At 50.9% G+C, this 22,748-nt stretch overlaps 8 protein-coding genes across 8 annotated transcripts; 5 read left to right on the forward strand and 3 right to left on the reverse strand.

Moving 5' to 3' along the window:
• Positions 1–590: 590 nt before the first annotated feature.
• Positions 591–2,106, reverse strand: N7532_011392 (SUN domain-containing protein; the record flags this gene model as incomplete). The annotated part of the gene is made up of 3 exons (XM_056623883.1): positions 591–794; positions 859–1,692; positions 1,780–2,106. 3 exons carry the CDS (start codon positions 2,104–2,106, stop codon positions 591–593), a joined length of 1,365 nt encoding a protein of 454 aa, XP_056468871.1.
• Positions 2,107–4,099: 1,993 nt separating this feature from the next.
• N7532_011393 (Zn(II)2Cys6 transcription factor) lies at positions 4,100–6,159 on the forward strand (the record flags this gene model as incomplete). The annotated part of the gene is made up of 6 exons (XM_056623884.1): positions 4,100–4,188; positions 4,258–4,329; positions 4,391–4,828; positions 4,891–5,112; positions 5,174–5,451; positions 5,510–6,159. 6 exons carry the CDS (start codon positions 4,100–4,102, stop codon positions 6,157–6,159), a joined length of 1,749 nt encoding a protein of 582 aa, XP_056468872.1.
• Positions 6,160–6,551: 392 nt separating this feature from the next.
• On the forward strand, positions 6,552–8,482 carry N7532_011394 (serine hydrolase domain-containing protein; the record flags this gene model as incomplete). The annotated part of the gene is made up of 4 exons (XM_056623885.1): positions 6,552–7,107; positions 7,163–7,270; positions 7,330–7,594; positions 7,663–8,482. The coding sequence occupies 4 exons, from the start codon at positions 6,552–6,554 to the stop codon at positions 8,480–8,482; spliced, it is 1,749 nt and encodes a 582-aa protein (XP_056468873.1).
• Positions 8,483–8,908: 426 nt separating this feature from the next.
• ppm1 (protein C-terminal leucine carboxyl O-methyltransferase ppm1) lies at positions 8,909–10,122 on the reverse strand (the record flags this gene model as incomplete). The annotated part of the gene is made up of 2 exons (XM_056623886.1): positions 8,909–9,846; positions 9,873–10,122. 2 exons carry the CDS (start codon positions 10,120–10,122, stop codon positions 8,909–8,911), a joined length of 1,188 nt encoding a protein of 395 aa, XP_056468874.1.
• Positions 10,123–10,815: 693 nt separating this feature from the next.
• On the forward strand, positions 10,816–11,217 carry N7532_011396 (NAD dependent epimerase/dehydratase; the record flags this gene model as incomplete). The annotated part of the gene is made up of 1 exon (XM_056623887.1): positions 10,816–11,217. The coding sequence occupies one exon, from the start codon at positions 10,816–10,818 to the stop codon at positions 11,215–11,217; it is 402 nt and encodes a 133-aa protein (XP_056468875.1).
• A 367-nt stretch (positions 11,218–11,584) lies between these two features.
• Positions 11,585–16,856, reverse strand: N7532_011397 (ubiquitin-protein ligase RKR1; the record flags this gene model as incomplete). Its single annotated transcript, XM_056623888.1, has 8 exons — positions 11,585–12,106; positions 12,169–12,468; positions 12,523–12,896; positions 12,959–13,372; positions 13,425–14,269; positions 14,328–16,053; positions 16,110–16,503; positions 16,557–16,856. 8 exons carry the CDS (start codon positions 16,854–16,856, stop codon positions 11,585–11,587), a joined length of 4,875 nt encoding a protein of 1,624 aa, XP_056468876.1.
• A 326-nt stretch (positions 16,857–17,182) lies between these two features.
• On the forward strand, positions 17,183–19,762 carry N7532_011398 (TFIIH/NER complex ATP-dependent 5'-3' DNA helicase subunit RAD3; the record flags this gene model as incomplete). Its single annotated transcript, XM_056623889.1, has 4 exons — positions 17,183–17,199; positions 17,272–17,728; positions 17,786–17,902; positions 17,963–19,762. The coding sequence occupies 4 exons, from the start codon at positions 17,183–17,185 to the stop codon at positions 19,760–19,762; spliced, it is 2,391 nt and encodes a 796-aa protein (XP_056468877.1).
• Positions 19,763–20,493: 731 nt separating this feature from the next.
• Positions 20,494–22,440, forward strand: N7532_011399 (uncharacterized protein; the record flags this gene model as incomplete). The annotated part of the gene is made up of 8 exons (XM_056623890.1): positions 20,494–20,821; positions 20,888–21,228; positions 21,288–21,524; positions 21,587–21,676; positions 21,762–21,818; positions 21,876–21,969; positions 22,030–22,173; positions 22,232–22,440. Coding segments are annotated over 8 exons (1,500 nt in total), but the record flags the coding sequence as incomplete, so codon positions are not given.
• Between the last annotated feature and the right edge of the window lie 308 nt (positions 22,441–22,748).

Below are 22,748 nucleotides of genomic sequence, written 5' to 3' on the forward strand. Positions count from 1 at the left end.
ATTAAAGATTACTTAGTGGCTCGAACAAATAAGATAATATGTGCCAGATTTCAGTACTTGTAGTATACAGGCCAAACGAGAAGGTTAAGAATCTACAAGGACTTCTGCGCGGAGAAACTCCTCCTGGCAAGACATGCACCGAAGAAGAGGAAGTCGAGGTAGTAAAGGTAGATTTGCAAAGCCCATTTTCCTATGTCCAGTCCAAAAAAGATCCATCCAAACTCGCTCAACTCAAAGAACATTCCCCGGTCGTCGAATTAGGAACCCAAATAAAATAACCCAATGCATATCAAAACGAGGAAAATTGGATATCCAAGAAGCTAACAAGAAAAGCCAGTTGCTGAGGAGCCAAAGGTATATAAGTCGTAAGGTGTAAAAATAGAAGATGGCAACGTTGATGTCGTCATAAGTGTGAAGTGGCGTTCTGGTTGAACAATGCAGAATTGTAAGCAATAGGGAAAAATTAGAAGTGAATAGTGTGCATGTCCTATTGTCGGAGTTCCACCGACACAGAGTCTGCGGATATTTCCCAAGTCATCTATACATGGGGAAACCCTTTCTGCAGAAGAATCTAGCCAGCTGAGACTGATCTAGAAGTTCATGACCATGGCAGCCGCGGCACCAAAGACCATGCTCATCATGGAGACAGCAGTGCTGGAAGCACTGTTGGCACCCGGAGAGGCAGAGCCAGTGGCAGACGAGGAAGCAGCCCCGGTAGTTGCAGAGGCACCCATGATCTCAGCGCTACCGGTGAAGACATGGGGGCGGTAGGTGTAGCTCATCGAGGGGCTCGACTTGGGCAGCATGCTGCTGCTGCTGCTGCTGCTGGAGGGATTCACAATGGAGGTGGGGGGTGACAGTCGAGGTCGATGGCGAGGTGGGGGTAGGAGTCGAGGTGGAAGTGGGGGTGCTAGTCGGGGTGGAAGTAGGAGTCGAAGTAGAGGTGGAGGTCTCGGTGGGAGTCTCCGTGGTGGTAGGAGTCGGGGTGGGAGTGCTGGTGCTGGTCGAGGACGAGGTTGGGGTAGCGGTGCTGGTGGAGACGGAGATGGTCTCGGAGGAGCTGCCATCACCGCTGCTGCCGTCCAGTTCCCAGACAACAATGTGAGCAGTGGAACCCTTGGGGACAGTCACAGTACAGCCAGTAGCACCACCGGCACCCTGACCAACGGCAGGACCGAGCATCTCGTTGATGCCCATAGTGGAGGGATCGATCTTGCAGGGCATGCCGTTGCACTTGCCATCCTCACACTCAATCTCGATACCGAAGGTAGGCTTGACATTGCGGAAGGGAGTGGTCGGCTCCAGGTAGATAGGGTTCCAGCCGATCTTGAGGTAGGTGTCTCCGTTGGCGACGGTGTTGGCACCGGCGGTGTAAGGAGACCAGTTACCGACGGGGTTGGCGTTGGTACCCCAGACACAACCCTCCTCGGCAGTGACACCAGGGGCGTTGATGTAGTACTGGGCAGCGGTCTCGCACCAGTAAGACTGACCCGGGACGGCGAGAGTGCTGATCGATTCGACCAGGGTGGGGATGATCATGGCCTCGTTTCCGGGCAGGACGGTCTGACAGAAGGACACGGCCTTACCGGCCTTGTTCTTGGCCTTGATGACACCAGTGCCATCCTCACAGTAAGGCTTGTTGGGGAAGGGCTTCTCGATCTCGCCATTCTCGTTACAGTACAGACCACCGTTCTATAGATGACATGTCAGAACCGGGTCCCTTGCATATAGTATGCATATCCCTGCCATATGACAGGTGGAGGATCGACGTGCACTTACCATGGACATGGGGTAGCTGTAGGACGTAGCCTTGGGATCCCACTGCATGGAGACCTGACCAGAGGGACAGGCGTAGGGGCAGTAGTTGCCGGGCTTGCAAGGCTGGTCGGGGCTCATGGCCCAGCCAGCGTTCTGCTCGTTGGGGGTGACGGGAACGAGGCCTGCATCGCTGGGGAACTGGCACTGGCCGCCACGCTTCTCGATGGTGACGTTCTCCGAGCTAGGTTCGTGGCGGTGGGCGTGGTGATGGCCATGACGAGCGGCCTCGACGCTCGCAATGAGGGCGACGAGCGCAGCCGCGCGGGACGAAGAGATCTCAAACTTCATTGTGTCGGAAGGATTGTGAATGAGCGAATGACTGGAGTTAATTAACTCGGAAAGGAAACGAATGGAATATGGCCTGAGGCCGTTGGACACAAGAAGCTCGCAGAGAATGAGGTCGAAGAGAGAGAAAGGTCAACAGCGGGCACGGCAAAGAAAAGGGACCAGGCCACGACCGGCCAACTGCGCAGCAGCCCTGGCTAGCATGATTGCCCCCAAACCGCTTGCAGGGACTCCAATGGTAGTGGATGGGGGCCCGGCGCCTACAGACCCTGAATGGCCCCCTCGACGGTCTTTCCCTGGAAACGATTCCTGATCAGGCAATCTGGGCGACTTGGGGGATCCATTTCAGCCTGCCAAAGTTTGGGGCACCGCGCAATGCGCTGCCCCTGACCAGCACGCTAGTCGGTTAGCTGCTGGTGAGGTGGAGGAACTAGAGGGCCCTAAGGTGGTTAGTGCTGGGTTTGGGTCAGGGGCAGCAGGTAACTGCCCCAATCATGCTACCTTCCCCGGCAGTTCCTGCTTGGCGGTGGATCCGCCGGCAGCCTCATCTCCCGCCAGCACAAACCGCAGTGGATCGAACCCTTCGCTTTGCATCAGAGCATGGGAGGATGGCGTTTGAGCCTGTTCCTGCATATGCGACGATAGGGCTGCTGCATGCTGAAGCTCCTGAAGCTCCTGAAGCTCCTCAACTTTTAGGTACTATCCGATTCGAATCCCTCGAAGAACGCTCCCCACCCCCTATCAAACATCCCCCAAACACACAAGCACCATGAACATGGCGGCAACCGGCAACCGGCAACCTGAGATCATCCGTGACCCAAACAGGATGCCTCTTCAGGTCGCCCATCCTAATCAAATCCACCAGTGTGTCGCGGTCGCCGCGGTCTGGGCCTGTTGATCGCGATGGATTTTTCTGCCCTAACGGCGGATTACAACCAATGGACTGATCTCTCTGCTCCAACGACCCATCGGCTGTGAATTCCGGACGCAACAGACCATACGAGCGGCACACAGGGCTCGCGCCTGTGCTGGTCGTGGCCGGCCGACGCCTTGTTGCTGTGGAGGCTTTGATTCCGCCTCGCCAAGACATATCGCATCTCCCCTGATGGCCGTTGCGTGGAGGACATGGGCTTGGTCAAAGCTTGGCCTGCCCTTCTTTCAGATCGATATCAACGGATCTGAAACGTCCTTCTTTACAAATCGTCCCTTGTACCGTTTCAACATTGCTACTACAAGCACTAGGAGTGTTGATCAGAAATTGCTCCGGCAGACTACATATGCCCTTAACTAACTCATGTGAGATCTGGCAAGCAGCGACACAATAGATACCACCGGAGCAGAGATCTTTCACTTCTACCTTTCAACACTTCTCATGAGATGCAATGCTGGACTCCGATGTCGGTAGGCGACCCGCCTGACTAGAACATGTACCATGTGCGTACATCAGCCTTGTCCCTCTTACACCTCAACGGTCCATCGAAAACGATGTTAGCATCGATGATGCGTGAGGCCGTGATCGATTAAATCAAAAATCAGGTCGGCATCGGCACCGCCTTTGCCAAATCCTGCCCAAATACCGACAGCCTCGACCGGCCAAGCCTTCGGGGCCAAATTCATTGACTAGAGCTGAATGTATGGCCACATTATTCATACTAATTCTATGATTAAATTCAGGCTGAACCGATAACCAAGATGTCCCAACGATGCAGACCGATCCTAAGAAAACAGACAGAACCCGAACCCAAGGCTGAAGGTGCATACAGCCTCACGCCTGCCAAGCACAGTGGGCTGGAATGGGACAAGCGTAGTGTTAGTCAGCGACATTGAGACAGTAAGCATGTTCTGCACAGCCTCGTCTCAATATGTCGAGGTCGTTCAAATGTCCAGGCTGCTGTCATTCCAGTAGTCGGTGCATGAATCTCTTCGGAGATCTTTCTACGAGATATTGAATCGGCCGACGGAAACCCCCGCATTTGATCACCAACTAGCGTCGAAGATGGCTACCGTTTCGAGAACTTGTCAGAGTTGCGCAAATTCCAAAGTTCGCTGTATTCGCAATGTGGACAACCCGCACGTCTGTAATCGGTATGGCCATTTCTGTGATATCTGATGCTTTGGTCGCGGCCCATAGATGTAGGACTCACGGATCGACAGATGTCTCCGCCTTGGCCGAGAATGTATCTACCGACAGACGGGACGGCGATTTCATGGATTCCAAAAAGACCGGTAAGTACTGGTATCCCTTGGGAACTAGCTGCAGTGGAATATGCGATTCATTCTCTCGTAGAAGGATTGAAGCCCTTGAGTCCCGAGTCAAAGAGCTCTTGACCGACCGAGCCGCTTCGGCAGATATATCCAAAGTCCAATCAGAACGAGAGACCAGTACGCGCAGTGTCTCCATTGCCGATGATGAGGATGGCAGCAGAGATGTCGTCGACCAAGGGTTCCTCAGCATGGAGACAGCACAGAGCTACCTGGATGCCTTCAGGACCGTTATGACTCCACATTTTCCGTTCGTTGTTATACCGCCAGATGTATCAGCCCACCAGCTGCGCCAGGACAAACCATTCTTGTTTCTTGCTGTCCTTTCCGCGGCTTCTTACGAGAATATGCCGCTGCAGCGGTCACTCGGAGCCGAAGTCAAAAAAGCCGTTTCTTCCCGCATGATCCTTAATGGAGAGATCTCCTTTGACTTGTTGCAAGGGCTGCTGGTATTCTTGGCATGGTAAATCACTGCATCTCTAAACGACATTCCCGCGTTCATTTGATATCTTAACTATGTGACAGGTCGCACTACCATACAAAGCCTCACCGCTACACTCAGTATCTCCAACTCGCAATAAGTCTCATTATCGAGCTACGGCTGGACCGGGCACCGCAGACCAGAACATGGAAGACTGGACTCAGTTTCCAGCCTGATGGGCCACCAAACCGAGACGTCTATGATCGGCCATCATGGGGCAATGATGAGAAGAGAGCGATCATAGGTTGTTACTACTTATCCTCTTCGTACGTGAACCGGTGCCAAGCAAATCTTCACACCGACGCAATCGGACTAATTGGGATATAGGATTGCCATCCTTCTGCAGAAATATTCTACTTTTCCCTACGTGACATACATCGAAATCTGCTGCCAGTCTCTGCACCAGGATAATGAGTATCCTCACGACAAATACATCACGCATATCGTGCAACTACAGCATATCGCCGAAAAAATAGACCGACTATCAGCAGACCATGGAGAGGAACTGGTGAGACCCGGATCAGGCGCCGAGCTCTACGTGACAAATGTCAAGAACGACCTCTCAAACTTTCACAAGCGACTACCATTCAACCTCTTTGATAGCTGTGAGTCTTCCAAGCCTGCTCAGGAAATCATCCGAATGTCAATCTCATTGATATCCAGCATTCCTCGCATTCCATTTCCACGCAACAGGACTCTGTCTCTACCAGCTCGCCCTCGGCCTAACCGACGAACAACCTAGATCCCCTTTCGGAGGATCTATTTCCCAACGCTGGAGAGAGGAACTATCCTGCGCGGCCGTCAACGCCGCCGAATCAATCATCGGCATCTATACTTCACTCCCACCCGCATCGGAATTGGGCTTCACTAATACGCAATGGATTCAAATGGCCTTTGCCATGCTCATTGGATACCGGCATACAGCTGCCTCAGAGGACCCTGAGAACATAGCAGCATTTCTTCGAACCTTGACACAGCTCCGGCAGCGGGTGGGAGCCTTGTCGACACCTAATGTCGACCACAACGGAGATCGAGATGTATTTTGCGATTTCAGGAAACGGATCGTCCAGATACAGAGTCGGCTCGAGAGGGGTAAGAAAGATGATACTCCGAGCAGCGGTATTTACTTTGACAGATCTATGGAGGCTAGTACTCAGTTTGTCTCAAACCCTGGGATTACATTTCAAGAACCGGATTCCGTTGAGTGGCAATTGCCGCAGGACGAGATGCTTGTGTTTATGGAGGATTACCGACTACCGGATGATTTCCTCCTGAATACCTCTGTAGAGCAAGTCATGAATAGCTGGATCTAAATTAAATTAGAAGGTTACATTTGGCATACATCGTGATCAGGTAGTATCTAATGGTAGGCTCGGAACTAGTCGACTGAGCCTAGTGGTGTCAAAAGGACCATTTAGTTTCGTACCCAAGGCTCAATTCGGCCCTGTTGGTACCCTAAAGGCTGCAACTAGTCATTATGGGTTCGGGATCGGATTGAGCTCAGATGGTGAAGAAGTGGCAGTGTTGGGGGCCGTTTATCTCCATGTCCGACCCGCGCGCGAGGCTATCCGCGCCATCGTGGATCACCGAGCCGACGTATACACTCTCGACCGACCAAATCGTATATAAGGCGTGCAATAGTCCAAGACGATAGTTGACGAGTAGAACATAAAACAGTTAATTATTTACAATTTCTGCCTCCAATATGGCATCGTCTATCTTTCGCTCGACGCCTCTCTTTTTGCTGTTCTCTTCGGCACTCTCGTTTACTCCTTGCCAACTCCTCGGTCCCACCTATCCTTCTTTCACGCTCGACACTGAGGATGCAGACCTTTCCGCTGCACTGAAAAACCTCACTAGGAAGTTCGATAATTTGATGCGAACGGGTAACAGTGAAAATGGCCCGGTCACGTCCAACACCACCACCGTTAGCATTGCGCTGTTCTCCGCAAACGAGGGCAACGATGAGGACCAGCCTTTCTTCTGGGAGTACCACTGGACGGCACCCGAGTACAAGAAGAGCACTGGACAATTCCAGAACGTGACCAAGGACAGTATTTACCGCATGGGCGGGCTGACCGAGGCCTTTACGATCTGGAGTCTTCTTCTGGGCGAGGGCGATCGAATCTTCAACGACCCCGTCATCAAATATCTCCCTGAATTGACCAATGGATCTACCACCGACAGTCTTGGCCAGGTTCAATGGAAAGATGTCACTGTCGGCCAGCTTGCCAGCCACATGAGTGGTCTTCCCCGGGATTGTGAGTCTGCGTTGAAGAATTCGTGTGTGGAGGTCTGCTAACAACTGCTTGATAGACTGCTCGAGTGACTTGACTTTGCAATGGGATACCCAGAAGACCGGCTTCCCACAACACGCGTCTTTCCACCGGCCTTGCTGCGGTGACTCGAAATGCAGTCAGAGTGGTAGGATCCCTCCCTTCATCGACAATACTTTATATTTCAGCGGCTAATTTTTCCTCTAGAATTCATTCAGCAGCTGGCAAAGCGTGCACCCGTTGCCCCATCTGGCCTGACCCCTATCTATTCCAACATGGCATTCCAGCTTCTGGGATATATTGACGAGCGCATTACGGGCGAGAGCTTCGAAAAGTCAATCCAGAGCAAGATTCTCAAGCCACTCGGACTGACCGAGACGACCATCTTCGCCCCTAAGGATGCCTCCAAGGGTGTCATTCCTGTCGGTCAAAAGGCTAGTGGCTGGTCGGCCCAATTACCTGGAACTGAGGCGTCAGTTGAAATATCGGATCCCATCAAAATTGCAGCCTCGGACTAACATAGTCTGCATCGTGATATAGTTCAACCTCCATGTTCACCAGCCTGGAGAACCTCGCCTCCGCCGGTAAAGCCATCGTCAACTCCACCCTCCTTCCCTCCGCTCAGACCAACCGCTGGCTGAAGCCAGCTACCGACACCTCGAATAAGGCGAACGCCGTCGGCTATCCATTCACCATCTACCACGGCGGCGAGTATCCCAATAAGTCGCCCATGGTAGACATCTACACCATCCTCAGCAACGAGGGCGACAACGAAGGCCTGTACAGCTCGTATCTGGGCATGGTGCCGGACATGGGAATCGGCTATGCCATTCTCTCCGCGGACACCAAGAAGCACGCCGATCTGAATACCCACGCCGATTTCATGTCGGATGTATTGGAAGCCATTCAAAAGATCGCTCTGAAGCAGGCTCTCGGCAACTACGGCGGGAAGTACGCCAGCTCTGGTTTCTCGAACACTTCCATCTCTATCGAAGGAAAGAAGAATCTGGGGTGGGGTCTCTATATCGAGGACTTTGTGAGCAAGGGTAAGAATTTCCGCGAGACGTTGGCGCCGCTGCTTGGTTATGGTCATGCGGTTGAACTGAGCATCCATCTTTACCCGACGCGTCTGGTTGAGAAGACCAGCACTGGTTCCAAAGAGGCTTTTCGTGCTGTCTTCCAGGATGTTACTGAGTTGGCTGACAGTGGGACTCCGACATGTGTCTCGTGGATGGATGTGGATAAGTACCAGTATGCTGACCACGGACTGGATGAGTTCATTTTCACACTGGACACTAAGGGTGTTGTCGTTGGTGTCGAGATCCCTGCACTGGATGTGGCCCTGCAGAAGAAGAACTAGCTGTGGGTTTGCAGGAGGTGTATTTCTGTGCAAATATGCAGTTGAATTTATCTGAAAATACCTTGGTCGTCGATATTTGTTTATATTCACTTCAGTCGCATGTCTGTTTCCCTCAGGCTGCTTAGTGGCCACCGCTTTTATCACCAATACAATTGTAACAATATTGTGAAAAAGACGGGTAATCTGCATGTTCGTGTGTTTTCTTGCCTACTGGTACGATTCAAAGCGTGACCGAAGGGTTGAGATGCTTGATTCGTATTGGTATTACCAAATTTCCTGAAATAAAAGCTCACTTCCCCGCGGTACGCCTTCTCGGCTATGAAATCGTAATACCTTTATATTAATCTCTGAATTAGTGTTCCACTATGATGGCCTGGAGCCTGTAATGGACCGCATTGTACGTATTTCAAATTGGTATCATTTGTATCAGTTGCCTGGCTGGGCTTCCAATGTCGCCCATCCCTTATAGATCGAAGGGTTATCTCCATTTCTCCAAGCCCAAGCAATGCAATAGTGCCGAGCCAGGAGCTGCCACTCCTCCACCTCATCCAGCATTTCAAGACCAGAAACCCGCTCCTTCTCCTCTTCGCTCACCCAATGCTTCCATATGAACTCGATATCAGCGACTGCTTGGCCGCTTCCAAGCCCCTGTTCCTTCAATCGGTTCCGCTGCGCCTCCAACGAGGCATATTTATGTAGCGTTTGGAGTTGAATGCCCCGTGTCGCCAGGTTGGATACCATGGTTCGGCCAAAGGCGTCATCTGGGCGAATAGGCTCGTACAACACCAGTCCGAGCGGAGCGGTGGTTTGTTTGTCATCTCCGTTACCTCCCGCAGGTGCAAACAGGTGTTCAGTAAAGAAAGCGACCACTTGTGCTGCTTCAGTGGGCGAGAGGTAGATTAGACAGCATTCCGAAATCAACAAAGTTGGTAGACCCCGGTCTACGCCGGGAAGTATTGCGGAGAAGTCGCTGTCCTTCGAGAGTGACCGCAGGTCGACGGCGTGGAGATGGTAGGTTGGAGTGTGTAGTGCGTCGCCTGTTTCTGAAACGGTCACTTCGGCGTCGGGTTTGTCAATGCCCAGTGCCTGTTGAAGTCGCGGTGTTGATCGGATCGCCCGGACTTTCGAGGATGTGTTGACTGCGAAATCGATTTCATGGTAGACGAGGTCGGACGGGTTTCGAGAGAGGATCCGGAAAACACGCGTATCGGAGCCCGCCCCCAGCGAGATAATTTGTTTCCGCTGGCTCTGGTCCTTGTTTGGTGTGTGCGCGCCCAAGAAACGCGCAACAAGGTGATCAATTGCAGTCGTTCGAACGTAGGTTCCTGTTGGGTAGCCCCAGTCAGTTTTTCCCATCCTTCTTGCTGCGAGAAGCTGTGGAATAGCATACCCCTGTTGATAATTGGGAATCTCCGTGTCGCAGACCCCGCAGGTGTCAGTATTGTCGCGTAGGGATCCTGCAGGTATCCCAGCTCGACCGCGCTCAGACGGGAGACGCTGGCGTCGTTGTCGGTGCCCTGCACCACGTGGTCCTTGCCTGCTGGTCGCGTGTCATGGCCGCTGTCAGTAGCACGGCCTCCGCGGCCACGACCTCGGCCTCGACGGAGGGTGTTGAGGTTGGGAATCTGAGGGGCGGCCATGGGAGAGTTGAGTGGAGGAAGCTTGGAGCTTGGGCGTGGTGGGGAAATGCCCCGCGTCCCCGCGGCCTTCCCCTTCGACACTTCCTTACCTCAAGGCAGGTATCAGGTATCTATCATGGCACAAGCAGTATTCATCCCTCGCAGATTCCCAAGATGATCGGTAGCTCTACCTGAGCTTGAAAAAAAGAAGGCTTTCATATTGACTGTCCTTCTGCACCTGACACACCCTCGACCTATGCTCCGGTCTCGGAATCTGTGCTCCTCGATACCATGCCTTGCTTTGACCAAAAGAGGTCTTATTTGCAAATTGTTCGGCTCCGGCGGACTGCACTAGATGAGACCTAATCTATATGGGAGACATTATGCGCAGAGGCGTTGCCTACGGCTGACTGGGACCAATGCCCAACAGAAGAGCAATACAAGGCTGGCGAATGCTGAGGGCCAAAAAGTCTCGATCAGCGCGAGTCTATTTAGAGCCCCGAGCTTTTCGTTCAAACTCTGAAGACTTACACCTTTAATTTATCCTTGATTGAAGAGCTGACAGACACATCATGGGCCAAAACGCCTCAGTCCCGAATCCAGGCGTGCCAAGTCATTGGAGCAGGTCTCCCACGCACGGGCACGTCATCATTCAGGGCGGCTCTAGAAGTTCTCCTCGACAGCCCTACCTATCATGACGGAGCACAAATCTCAATGGGGCCTCCCATCGAGATCAAATCGTGGACCAAAATCCTCCAATACTGGGCGAAAGGAGATCCTCAGGCTCGGGAAACGACGAAACGCCTTATGAGACATCGGCTGAACGGCTACACTGCTGTCACCGACGCGCCCTGCTCACAACTCGTTCCGGAACTGCTCGAAATATACCCCGACGCAAAAGTGATCTGTAACGTCCGAGATCCAGAAGCGTGGGCAAAGAGCTTGGCTCAAATTTGGAGTTTGGCCCTCATGTGGTTCCTCCGCGGCGTCCTCCTTCCATTGCCTAGCATGCGACACTTCCCTAGCTACATTTCTCTGCTTTCTGTTCAATGGAGGAATCTGTACGGGCAAAACTCCGAAGACCATGGGGTCAACACATATAAACGCCTGGGGTAAAACGTCAGCTCTCGAGAGAACCAGGCCTTGGGTGGAGAATCCGGGGTCAGACGGGGGGAGCAGGAGATATACGCGGACCGGTGCTTAGCACGATACAAGCATTCTTGGCCAAATCCTACAGCTAATTCGACTTGTAATTCATCACCGGTGAGAAAGCCGTAGGTTCGACAAGCGTAGATAGCGCCCCCCACACAGCCTTCCAGCATCGGCTTCATACCAGGCCCCAAGGAAACGGCCGATGAGAGAACGCCATGGCGTCCTAGCTGTGTCAGATGAGCTTGATAATTGAAATTGACAGGGATGGACATGAGTCATGTCGCGTTCATTTTGATCATTCCACATCTATCGTCTATTTTATTTTACACGTTCAGACATAAACAAAGTTGTTCCGGCACAGCGGGCAAGTGCTCTGGTTGCTGCTCTTGAACCAGCGGAACAGACAGACGGAGTGGAAGGCGTTCTTGCAGGTCGCGCAACGCTTGTTGGGGGTCTGCATATCGGTCGAAATGACGGAATAGCAAATAGCGCACTCGCTTTGGCCCTTTAGCGCACCTTGGACATTCCGTCGGAATGCCAGCAGGCCGTCAACGAGATTGCCATTAGCAAACATGATGACGCCTTGAATTGTGAGCAGCCAGCTCTTCCACTTCTTCTCATCCACAAGTACCCGGCTGCGACCGACGACCAGTGCAGGGTGCAGCGGGTATGCCGGAGGAAGAGAAAGGGATATCGAGACAGGAGGAGACTCCTCGTCCACCGGGATGCTAGCAATGATCTCGGTCGTCTTCGGCACAATCTTCACTTCTAGTGCACGTTCCTCATTGGGGTCTTGAGTGGAATTCCAATCTTCGACACCCTTGAGAGAATCTCCGGCCACAATAGGTGAAATCTGGTCAGGAGTTAGTAAAGCTTTGTCAATAGTTGGTAGAGCCTATTGATAATTCCACTCACGTATCTCTCGGTCCAGGCCTCCACAGGTCCCTTGACGCGCTTCTTTGTGTCAATCCACCAGTTCTTGGTCCTGTTGGAAAGATATCTGAGACACAGGTAGTACAAGTGGACTAGTAGCCACTGCGTCTCTTTCTCGGCATTCTCAGACTCGTCGGGCTCGAAGTTCTGAATATCGAACTTGGAAGGGTCGATGATCTTGCCGTGTGCCTTCTGTAGGAAATCGAAGGTAAATTCAAGGAGCGGAATCAAAACGTCGTTCTCCTTAATGTTCTCCGCGTAGTATTCTTGAACGGGAAGTGACTGGGACACAGGTCAGTATATTCCAAGGGTTTTGGGGGAAGAGCTACGACATACTGCATTGGAGAAGTGGTCAAAGACCACCTTCCAGCTAAGGAGGTAGGACCTCACACTGGTCCACATCTTGTCGTCGCCGTATGACGCGGAGACCATTTGCATCGATGGTGTTTCGAGTAGAAGGGATACAAGCTCGTCGGGCAGACTGACCGCAGACTTAGACAATGCCACGTCGAATGAGACCTGTTCCTGAGAGTAAGGGATGTAGCGGTGAAGGATGGTGTAAGCAGTTCGCTGAACAGCACGACTGTGGGCAGTCAAAAGACAGAAGACCTCGCTGATATCTTCCAACTTTTCAATTGGGATGGAGATAATCAGACGTCGTAGGAGATCAACAGCCACATCCCGAGGCTGGTGGAAAGTGGTCGAAGAATCTGATCCGGGTCAGCTCCTTGGACATATGCTAAAAGTTTCTCAGAGATAGGAAGACACTTACCAAACTTTCCGATGGTAGAAGCTAACTCGTTGAATAGGCCAACTCGTCGCTCGAGCCAGGCATCTTGGAGATCATCGTTGCTTTCACCATCTGCCATAGACTTCAAACGGGCAAACAACCTGAAAGATGACACTAGCAACGGGAGGCCTTCTTCACCACCATTCGTCTTCTTGAAAACCTTGCTCAAGGTGGTCATACTATCCTCCCAGTGGGATCCATAGATCTCAACAAGACCTGAAAGAACAAATGCCAGCGCCTTCATGATTTCAGCCCTTAGTCCAAAAGATTGCAGATCAGACTGGAGACATTCAACGAGATGCTTGGTAAGGAACACCAGACGCTGAGTTGGAATTGTTGAAATAATGTCCTCCTCCCCAGACAGAAGGATATTGAGCAGTGCCAGTTTGCGTAATCCTAAAGTTCGTTAGCAGGACTAAACGTAATAGAGTATCATGGAGGGGCTTACCGTCGGGAGAAGGGTCTTGCGGTTTAAGTCCAGTCGATTCAGCAACCAGTTCGTTGCAAACTCTGTTTCCGACCGGGTTCGATAGTATGGAGCTTCTCAGAACGACAAACCATGACGCCGAGCGGATACCATTGGCGGTGCGTGCCTCTCTGCAAATCTTTGCAATCTGATCAGTGGACTTGGATGTTCCCACTGTCTCCACGGAGCCCATCATCGTGGCAAATGCTTCTCCGATTCGATAGTCAAGCGGTGAGGTTCCATTCAACCCTTCCAGCTTATTTTCCCAGAAAGAGAGGAATGATGAGGAAAGTGTGACATCGGGCGCATAGCTGGTAGTATGTTTCGCGTGAATCCAGTCACTGATCACCCTTTGTCCCTTGAAAACGATTTCAAGGTACTCCTCGCGCTGGTCAGCCAACTCTAGCCCTGAAATACCATTAGAGTTTTCAATGCTCAGGTCGTCATCGATCAGCTGCACAGCCAGTGGAACAAAATAGAACAATGTCTCTAGATCTTCCTTCTCCATATGCTGAGTAACAGGGAACAAAGACAAAACCCTAATGGTAAAGCTTGCGAGCCGGAATGCGGTAGAACAGCGAGATGAGTCCCGGCCAATACTTAGCCGCAGTTCCTTGAATGAATCGGACAGGTCGCGCTGGACCAAGTGGGTAATTCCGGCGAGTGGGCTTGTAATTGCTGTTGACGGGCGGGGAGGCAATTGAAGGAATGGGGCCATGGCGTCCTCCCAGGCAGATTGAGAGGGTAGAATGTCTTTGATGGTGTACTTCGCTTCACTTTGAAGACTCGGAAGCAACTCTTCGGCAATAGCAAAGAGCGAATCAATTCTATTAAGTGTCAGTGGATGTGTTCAATAAGAAAAGATATAAGCTCTAGATCACTCACGTCAGGGACTCCTCCTTCGCAGCAGTGAACCCATCATTGAGAACCTCAATCTTTGACTTCGTACTTGTGTCACCAACGGTAATTTCTTTGAAAGTCTTCATCAGAGACTCAGCGAGACCTGCTATTTCTTCCGAAGCAGATTCGGAAAGGTATAGCAACTTCCCGATCAGCTTCGAACCATCTACACCACCTTGAAACTCTCGCACAGCAGCAGGGACAGTCCGCCCAAGGTGGGATAGGCCATGGAGGGCAGCGAAAATGCGTTCTTCTTGGGATAATGAACCGATGATCGACATGAAGATTTGGTTCAGCATGACATTCCAAGAAGTTTGATTCCGGAGGACTGCGGCGACAATCGGCCAGTGAGCAGCGCTTCCTCTGCACGCTTTATTCAAAGCTCGCATGACCAGAGAAGAAAGCTTGGCCTGGTCTCCAATCTCGTTGAAGTCAAGTGTAGACAAAAGACTCTGGAGAACATGAGCGTTCGATTGCTCAGGCTCAAGCCCCAAAGCTCGTTCAATAACTATCTCAAAGCTAGAGGAGAATCCTTCCCATTGTCGGCACGCCAGAATAATTGCAATGAGACGGTCACCTGAGGGAGAGAACAAAAGCTCGGGTGCATCGTTCTGGACGAACTCTAGAAGTTCCTGAGATCTCTTGGCGATGGAAGGCACCCGGCGAATACATTCCTCCACAACCCCAGCGGCTCCGTAAGGCTTCCCATTTCGAGAGCGCAAGACTTGCAGACAATCGTCAAGAAGAGCCATATTTGACTTCTCAAAAATCTCCTTCAGCTGAGCCTCGCGGTTGGCTTCCATAGCTCGCGAGAGAACCGAGGGTTCGAGGATAAAAAAGCGTTTCGACTGCTCACAGATTGCGTCCTGTGATGATCGGAAATCTTTGGATTGCTCTGGGGACGATAGTTTCACGGCTTCAAGCAGGGCTTTCGACAGATCTGCCCACAAAGTCTTTATTTCCTGGTATTGTCCGTGACCAACCAGGGCAGAGAGAAGGTCAATGCAGAGATGCTCGGTTGACTGAGAAGGAAGAGACCATTGGGTTAAATCGGGATTCGGCTGGACGTAATGCGTTATAATGGGTGACAGTCTCATCTGAATAAGCTCAGAACGTTCTTCTTCCGGCAAAAGGCTCGCAAGCCATAGTCCAACCTCGATGTAGGATTTCCAGCCAGTAAAGAGATTTTGGCGCGGCTCTTCCCTTGAATTGAGGCCCTCTTGGAATGCTTCTGTGAGGGCAGTGACGCTAGAGACTTTGACCGTATCATCGGTACATGTTTTGTCGGCTCCTGCGAGAACCTCTCGAGGAACGGTTCGGATCAACTGGTCAAGGTTGGACCAGAATTTTCCGGTGCCACCCTGTGAGCCTTTCTGGATGTATTGACGGAGTCTTTTCGATGCGGAGGTCTTTCCTGTGAAGTCCTTCGTCCAGACCTGAGGTCTGGACGAAGTCAGAAGTAGAATAGTTTCAGATAGGTCAGAAGCGGAGCCGAGCTGCGAGATGGACAAAGACTTTCCAATGACAGCAGAGCTGAGGAGCTTCCAATCAAGCCAGCCAGGCTCTCTAGATACTGCCGTCCGCATCAAGATGTAAACAGATCGGCGGACAAACGGGTCATCGTGGTTGCAAAAGCACCATATAGACCTACTGCCAAGCAAAAGCTCAATTTCGGCGAGATTTTTTTGAAGATCCTCGTCAGAGGAGTCGCCTGCTCAGAAATGTCAGATCACAAAAGCCTACATGGGAAATTCGGTCCCGAGATACCTAGAATTCGATTGAAAAGAAGCAGTCCAGCCCCCACCACGCGTGCATATTTTGCTTCTGCATCATCTCGCTTGACTGTTCGCTCGTCGCTCAATGTAAGGGGTGTTTGATGAAGAAGGACGTCGTCTGCAAAGTCCAAGATGGAGCTCTGGTAGATCTTCCATACGTTATTTCGCTTGTCTTGGGTCGAGAAGACACTGATGAAAGATTCTAATGCGGAGCGGTGCACTATTTTGTCGATGTCGTAAATGCCAGCCACCCAAGCACCAATGACCTTGGGCAGATATGGCGCAATTCTCTTGCCGACGAGGCCAGTGATTGAGCCTTGAATGGTATGCGCCATCTGTCGTACCCGCCTGGACAAATCAATGGACAATCGTGGGTATATTTTGACCTGAATTCCGTTAAATTGGGGTCTGGGTATGGCCGGAATATTTCTCTACATACCCATGCTGCTAAAAAGCCATCATCAAGTGTTCCATCATTTACCTCCACTGAGGACACATGCTCCTTAAGCTCCTCCAACGCCTTGGTCCGCGTAATGTCATCTTTCTTCAGCAAGTTCTTGAAAGCAATGACTATCTGCTGCTCTGAGATGCGAGACAAGTCCGGTGGTTCGGCAATATATGTAAGTGCAGACGGCTCCCGGCCATCTCCGTTAAAGGCACCCGAGAATCCACTAAACGACCCAAAGGCGCCCGCAGCTGCGCGACTGCTGGACGCCTGCGACTTGAACTTTTTGCTCATGTGGGGTATGAGGTCAGCGGGCACAGCGGGGGATATTTGAGGGTGCTCCCAGTGCGACACCGGCTGGTGAAAGGGCGGGGCAGATGCCGAATGAATAATTTTTTCGAGACCGAAGGCACGCACGAAATCACGTATTGTCCCGAGTCGCAATTGTTGTAATTGAGGAATCCAGAAAGCGTTATTGGATCCAGTGCGGGCGGCGTCCCGATAAGGCAGTCACATGACGTAGGCCGTTGCTGTCCCGATGAGGTAAAGATCCAAAGCTGTCTCCCCATCTTCTTTCTTGCTTCGTGCTTCTCGGTCGGCCGCTGGGAACATCAGCCAAGATGAAGTTCTTCATTGAGTAAGTCACCTCTCATCTCTACGCGACGCATCTGCGAGTCGTCGCTGCTAACCTTGGCTCCTTGATCATTAGTGACCTTCCGGTGCTGTTCCCGTACCCTCGAATTTACCCCGAACAGTATGCATACATGTGCGATCTCAAGAAGACCCTCGATGCCGGGGGTCACTGCGTACTGGAGATGCCTTCAGGAACCGGCAAGACCGTATCGCTTCTCTCATTGATTGTCGCATACCAGCAGCATTATCCGGAACACCGAAAGCTCATTTACTGCTCGCGAACCATGTCCGAGATCGAGAAAGCGCTGGCGGAGTTGAAAGAGCTCATGAAGCATCGGTCGCAGGAATTGGGATATGAGGAGGAGTTCCGCGCGCTAGGATTGACCAGTCGAAAAAATCTGTGTCTGCATCCTTCTGTGAAGCGGGAAAAGAGCGGTACCGTGGTCGACGCGAGGTGCAGGAGTTTGACAGCAGGCTTCGTCAAAGAAAAGAAGGAGCGCGGTGAAGATGTGGATCTTTGCATCTACCATGAAGTACGTGCGAAATTATCCGCGACCCCTGTTGGCTTATTCTAACCAGCTTGAATTTAGAATCTTGATCTGCTCGAGCCGCACAATCTAGTACCTCCGGGCGTCTTTACCCTCGATGATTTGTTGAAGTATGGAGAGGAACACAAGCAATGTCCTTACTTTTCTGCGCGTCGAATGGTATGCGTTTCACCGCGTTCAAATTCACACAGTAGTTGAGTACTAATTCCAAACGTGCAGATGCCTTGGTGCAACATTATCATTTACTCCTACCACTACCTCCTCGATCCAAAAATCGCCGAACGAGTTTCACGAGAACTTTCCAAAGACTGCATCGTCGTTTTTGACGAAGCACACAATATCGACAACGTCTGCATCGAGTCGCTCAGCATCGACCTGAGCGAAGATTCTCTCCGCAAGGCCACCCGTGGGGCAAACAATCTTGAGCGCAAGATCGACGAAATGAAGAGCTCGGATGCAGAAAAGCTCCAGAGCGAATACTCTAAACTCGTGGAGGGGTTGCAGCAAGCAGAGCAGGCTCGGGAGGAAGATCAGTTCATCTCGAATCCCGTGTTGCCGGACGATTTGCTGAAGGAAGCAGTCCCGGGAAACATCCGCCGGGCTGAGCACTTCATCAGTTTCTTGAAGAGATTCATCGAGTATCTCAAGACTCGAATGAAAGTGACTCATACTATTTCGGAGACACCCCCTTCTTTCCTAACTCACTTGAAAGATCTCACCTACATTGAACGCAAACCGTTGAGGTTCTGCGCGGAGCGCTTGACCTCGCTCGTACGAACCCTGGAACTGATCAATATTGAAGACTACCAGCCGCTTCAAGAAGTCGCCACATTTGCAACTCTGGTTGCGACATATGACAAAGGATTCGTTCTCATTCTCGAGCCATTCGAGTCCGAAGCAGCCACGGTTCCAAACCCCATTCTCCATTTTACTTGCTTAGATGCCGCAATTGCGATCAAGCCCGTTTTCGATCGCTTCAGCTCTGTCATCATCACATCTGGAACGTTGTCTCCACTGGAGATGTATCCTAAAATGCTGGGATTCAATGCTGTCATGCAGGAATCCTATAGCATGACCCTAGCAAGACGGTCTTTCCTACCTATGATTGTCACGCGAGGCTCCGATCAGGCCCAAGTTTCGTCATCATTCGGCATCCGCAATGACCCGGGTGTGGTGCGAAACTACGGTACTCTTGTCACGGAGTTCGCTCGTGTAACTCCCGACGGTGTTGTCGTTTTCTTTCCTTCCTATCTCTACATGGAGTCCATCATCAGTATGTGGCAGGGAATGGGTATTTTGGACCAGATCTGGAACTACAAACTCATTATGGTCGAAACACCCGATGCCCAAGAATCCTCTCTCGCGTTGGAAACGTACAGAACAGCCTGTTGCAATGGCCGTGGAGCAATCCTGTTTTGTGTCGCGCGTGGAAAGGTATCTGAAGGTATTGATTTTGACCACCACTATGGCCGTGCAGTGCTGTGCATCGGTGTACCGTTCCAATACACCGAATCTCGCATTCTGAAAGCCCGTCTTGAATTCTTGCGCGAGAATTACCGCATCCGGGAGAACGATTTCCTCTCCTTCGACGCCATGCGGCACGCGGCACAGTGTCTAGGTCGTGTGTTGCGTGGTAAGGATGACTACGGAGTCATGGTGCTGGCCGATCGCCGATTCGAGCGGAAACGTCCCCAGCTTCCCAAGTGGATCAACCAGGCTATGCTGGATAGTGAAACGAACCTCAGTACCGATATGGCAGTGTCGAATGCCAAGAACTTCTTGCGCACCATGGCACAGCCTTTCAAGGCCAAGGACCAGGAAGGAATTTCAACCTGGAGCTTGGCGGATATAGAACGCCATGAGGCAAAGCGGAAGGAGGAAGAAAACCGCGCCATGCATGAGAACCTCACGAATGGTTATTCTAAGATGGATGGTCTCATGACATCCACTGTGGAGGTCGTCGACAATGATTTCGACGACGATATCGAACAAGACATGATGATGCTCGATGCGCAGTAGCCCACTCGGCAAGTTCTGGCTTTGTTCACCCTTTCTCTTCTTCTTTTTCTTTTTCTTTCCTTTGTTTTTCCAATTTCAAGGTAAATATTGGCGCAATTTCAGGCTGTGTATTAAAAGTCGGAGGCGTTTTGGACTGGGGATGAAGATATGATATGGATAGCATGGATGGTGTTTCTATGAACAAAGGCGGGAATTTACATGCGGGTCCCAGCAATCAAGTCAGATAGTCTCAAATATCAAAAGTCATAACAATTTGTCTTCCAGACAAAATGAAGTTAGGGTCGCCTTAAAATACACGAAGATGGCTGCTTTGAATGTCAGCACAGGCAGGTAGCCATCATCAACCCCCACGCCCCCGTGCCGACCCGCAGCACCGCAGCGGCCGGACAATGCGATGGCTCTTGGAAACCCCAGAATTTCAACAAGCACCCCCACGCTTCTCTGGGTTGACCCCAGCCTTGGCACCCCCGCAAGTGTTCTAGCTTCGCAAACCTTCAAATTTACTGGCAGACGCCAGGCGGCCTTGCTCGAATCAGGATGGTCTATTCTCAGGCATGTGGCTCATCGCTGCGTTCTTTCTCTTCCCCGCACCTCGTCCCTGCACTCTTCGCGTGTTTTGGAGAAGGTTTTGGTCTAGCGGGCTTGGTCTGGCATGGGGGTGATTACTATAAAACTGGAATACTCTCCAGCTTTCGGAATAGACACTAAAACATTATCGCTCATTGGCAAGATCTTGGCTCTCGACCCTCTTCATGACTAACAAAGAAAGCAGGGAGTTGAAAGAGGTGGAGAATGTTGTCGATGAGAAGGGTCCATCGGCTGTTCTGGCGATGCCACCCTCGTTGGCTAATCTACCGGAGGCTGAGCTCTCCAAAGTGAAACGTCGAGCAACATTCAAACTGGATGCCCAAATCATGCCGTGCATGGTGGTTATGTATATCATGAACTACCTGGACCGTCAGAATATCGCCGCGGCCAAATTGGCCGATATCGAACAGGATCTGAAGATGACGGATGTACAATACCAGACCTGTGTCAGCATCTTGTTCGTTGGCTACAGTACGTGAGCGATTCTGGAAGCAATAAGATCAGCCTGACACTAACTCTGCTCGTTCTCTACACTAGTTCTAATGCAGGTCCCATCCAACGTTGTGGTGGGAAAAATCAAGCTCCCTGGCGTCTACATTTGTTTCTCGATGGGCCTATGGGGTGTCCTCTCAGCTTGCACGGCCGCTGTTCACAACTTTTCCGGCCTCATGGCCTCCCGTTTCTTCCTTGGATTCGTGGAAGCTGTGTTCTTCCCTGGTGCTCTTTTTTATCTGTCTTTGTTCTACACAAAAAAACAGTTCGCGCTGCGGACAGCTATTCTTTACTCTGGCTCTCAACTTGGCAATGCATTTGGAGGCCTATTTGCTGTTGCGATTTTGAAACTGGATGGAAAACATGGTCTGGAAGGCTGGAGATGGGTGAGTTGCTTTTCCTCCCAAAAATCTACACTACTTGCTTACTAAAGTCAAATGTATAGCTTTTCCTAGTCGAGGGAATTGCCACCATTGGCCTTGCCATTATCCTTGTTTTTATCCTACCCAACTCATTGAAATCTCTCAGCGGATTCACCAAACTTGAGCATGAGTATCTCCTATGGAGTTTCGAGGAAGATCAAGGCCAGCAGGATAATGCCGATGAGGCAAGTGCCATGAAGGGTGTTGTCATGGCTGTGACCGATCTCAAAACCTGGCTTTTCATGGGCATACTTTATTCTGTATGTTTTCATATTATCCATTTGGTCCTATAATTGTTTCATCTCATGTGCTAATCTGAAAGATCTACATTGCTGGAGCTGTGACTAACTTCTTTCCCTCGGTTGTGGCCACTCTCGGATACTCTCGAAACAAGACCTATGGTCTCACTGCGGTTGGTTTTTTTTTTTTTTCTTTTTCTTTTTCTTTTTCCACCCCCTGATATCAAGATAGCATAAACTGATATTGGCGACATACAGCCACCCTATGTCCTCTGCGTGATTGCGATGATTATCAATGGTTTTCACTCTGATAGGGTATGTGGTAGCAACCATTGCACCTAAAATGGCTGTGAGCTGGCTAATAAACAATAGAAACAAGAGCGTTACCTGCACATCGTCTGCCCAATGGCTGTCTGCCTAGTGGCTAATATAATTGCTGTCTCTACACTCAACACGGCAGCACGCTGTAAGTCATAAATCAGGCTTTTTTGCAATCGAAAGACAACTCACCATCACTCGTATCTAGATGTTGCGATGATGTTAATGCCAGGATCTTTCTATGCGGCAGCCATTGTCGTTTTGTCCTGGATAACCAGCACGCTGTCGCAGCCTTCAATAAAGCGTGCCTCGGCAATCGCTTTGATCAATGCGATCTGTAACACTCCAAACAGTACGTTCATATTACATTCAGTCTTGCTGCCCTTGCTCTCGCTGACATGGTCTGATAGTATGGGCTTCTTATCTCTACTATTCCGAGCCGCGGTATCTTGCTGCCTTTCTGGTCAACCTAGCCGCCTCCGGCTTGGCCATCATACTGGCGACCATTACGCGCTTCTATCTGAGGCGTCAGAATAGCAAGCTTGATCGTGGTCTAGACATGGGCCGAAATGGCCCAACACCTGCTCAACTTGCTGTCGGTTTCCGCTATATGATCTAATTGTTTCTGCGGTTACTATGCTTGAATTGCACCGGACCATTATCACAGAGATAGATCTACCTGGCTCATATAACTGCTGCTTTGGATATGAAATTATGAAAAAAAAAAAAAAAAAAAGGAAATTTTTGCTAGGACCTTCACGTTTTGTAGACAAAACATGGTCTTTCTTCACCTTCCTCGGACACGTGCAATGTGCCTTTCGAGCTCGAACCTCGACACAAATATGGCAAAATACTATTGGAAAGTAGACAATAATAATAAGTGAATTTTTATTTGACTCAAATGCTTATATGAACAGGGAATGGCAC

Source organism: Penicillium argentinense (assembly GCF_028826775.1).
Source record: "Penicillium argentinense strain IBT 30761 chromosome Unknown utg000011l_segment0_segment0, whole genome shotgun sequence".
Taxonomy (NCBI): Eukaryota; Fungi; Ascomycota; class Eurotiomycetes; order Eurotiales; family Aspergillaceae; genus Penicillium; species Penicillium argentinense.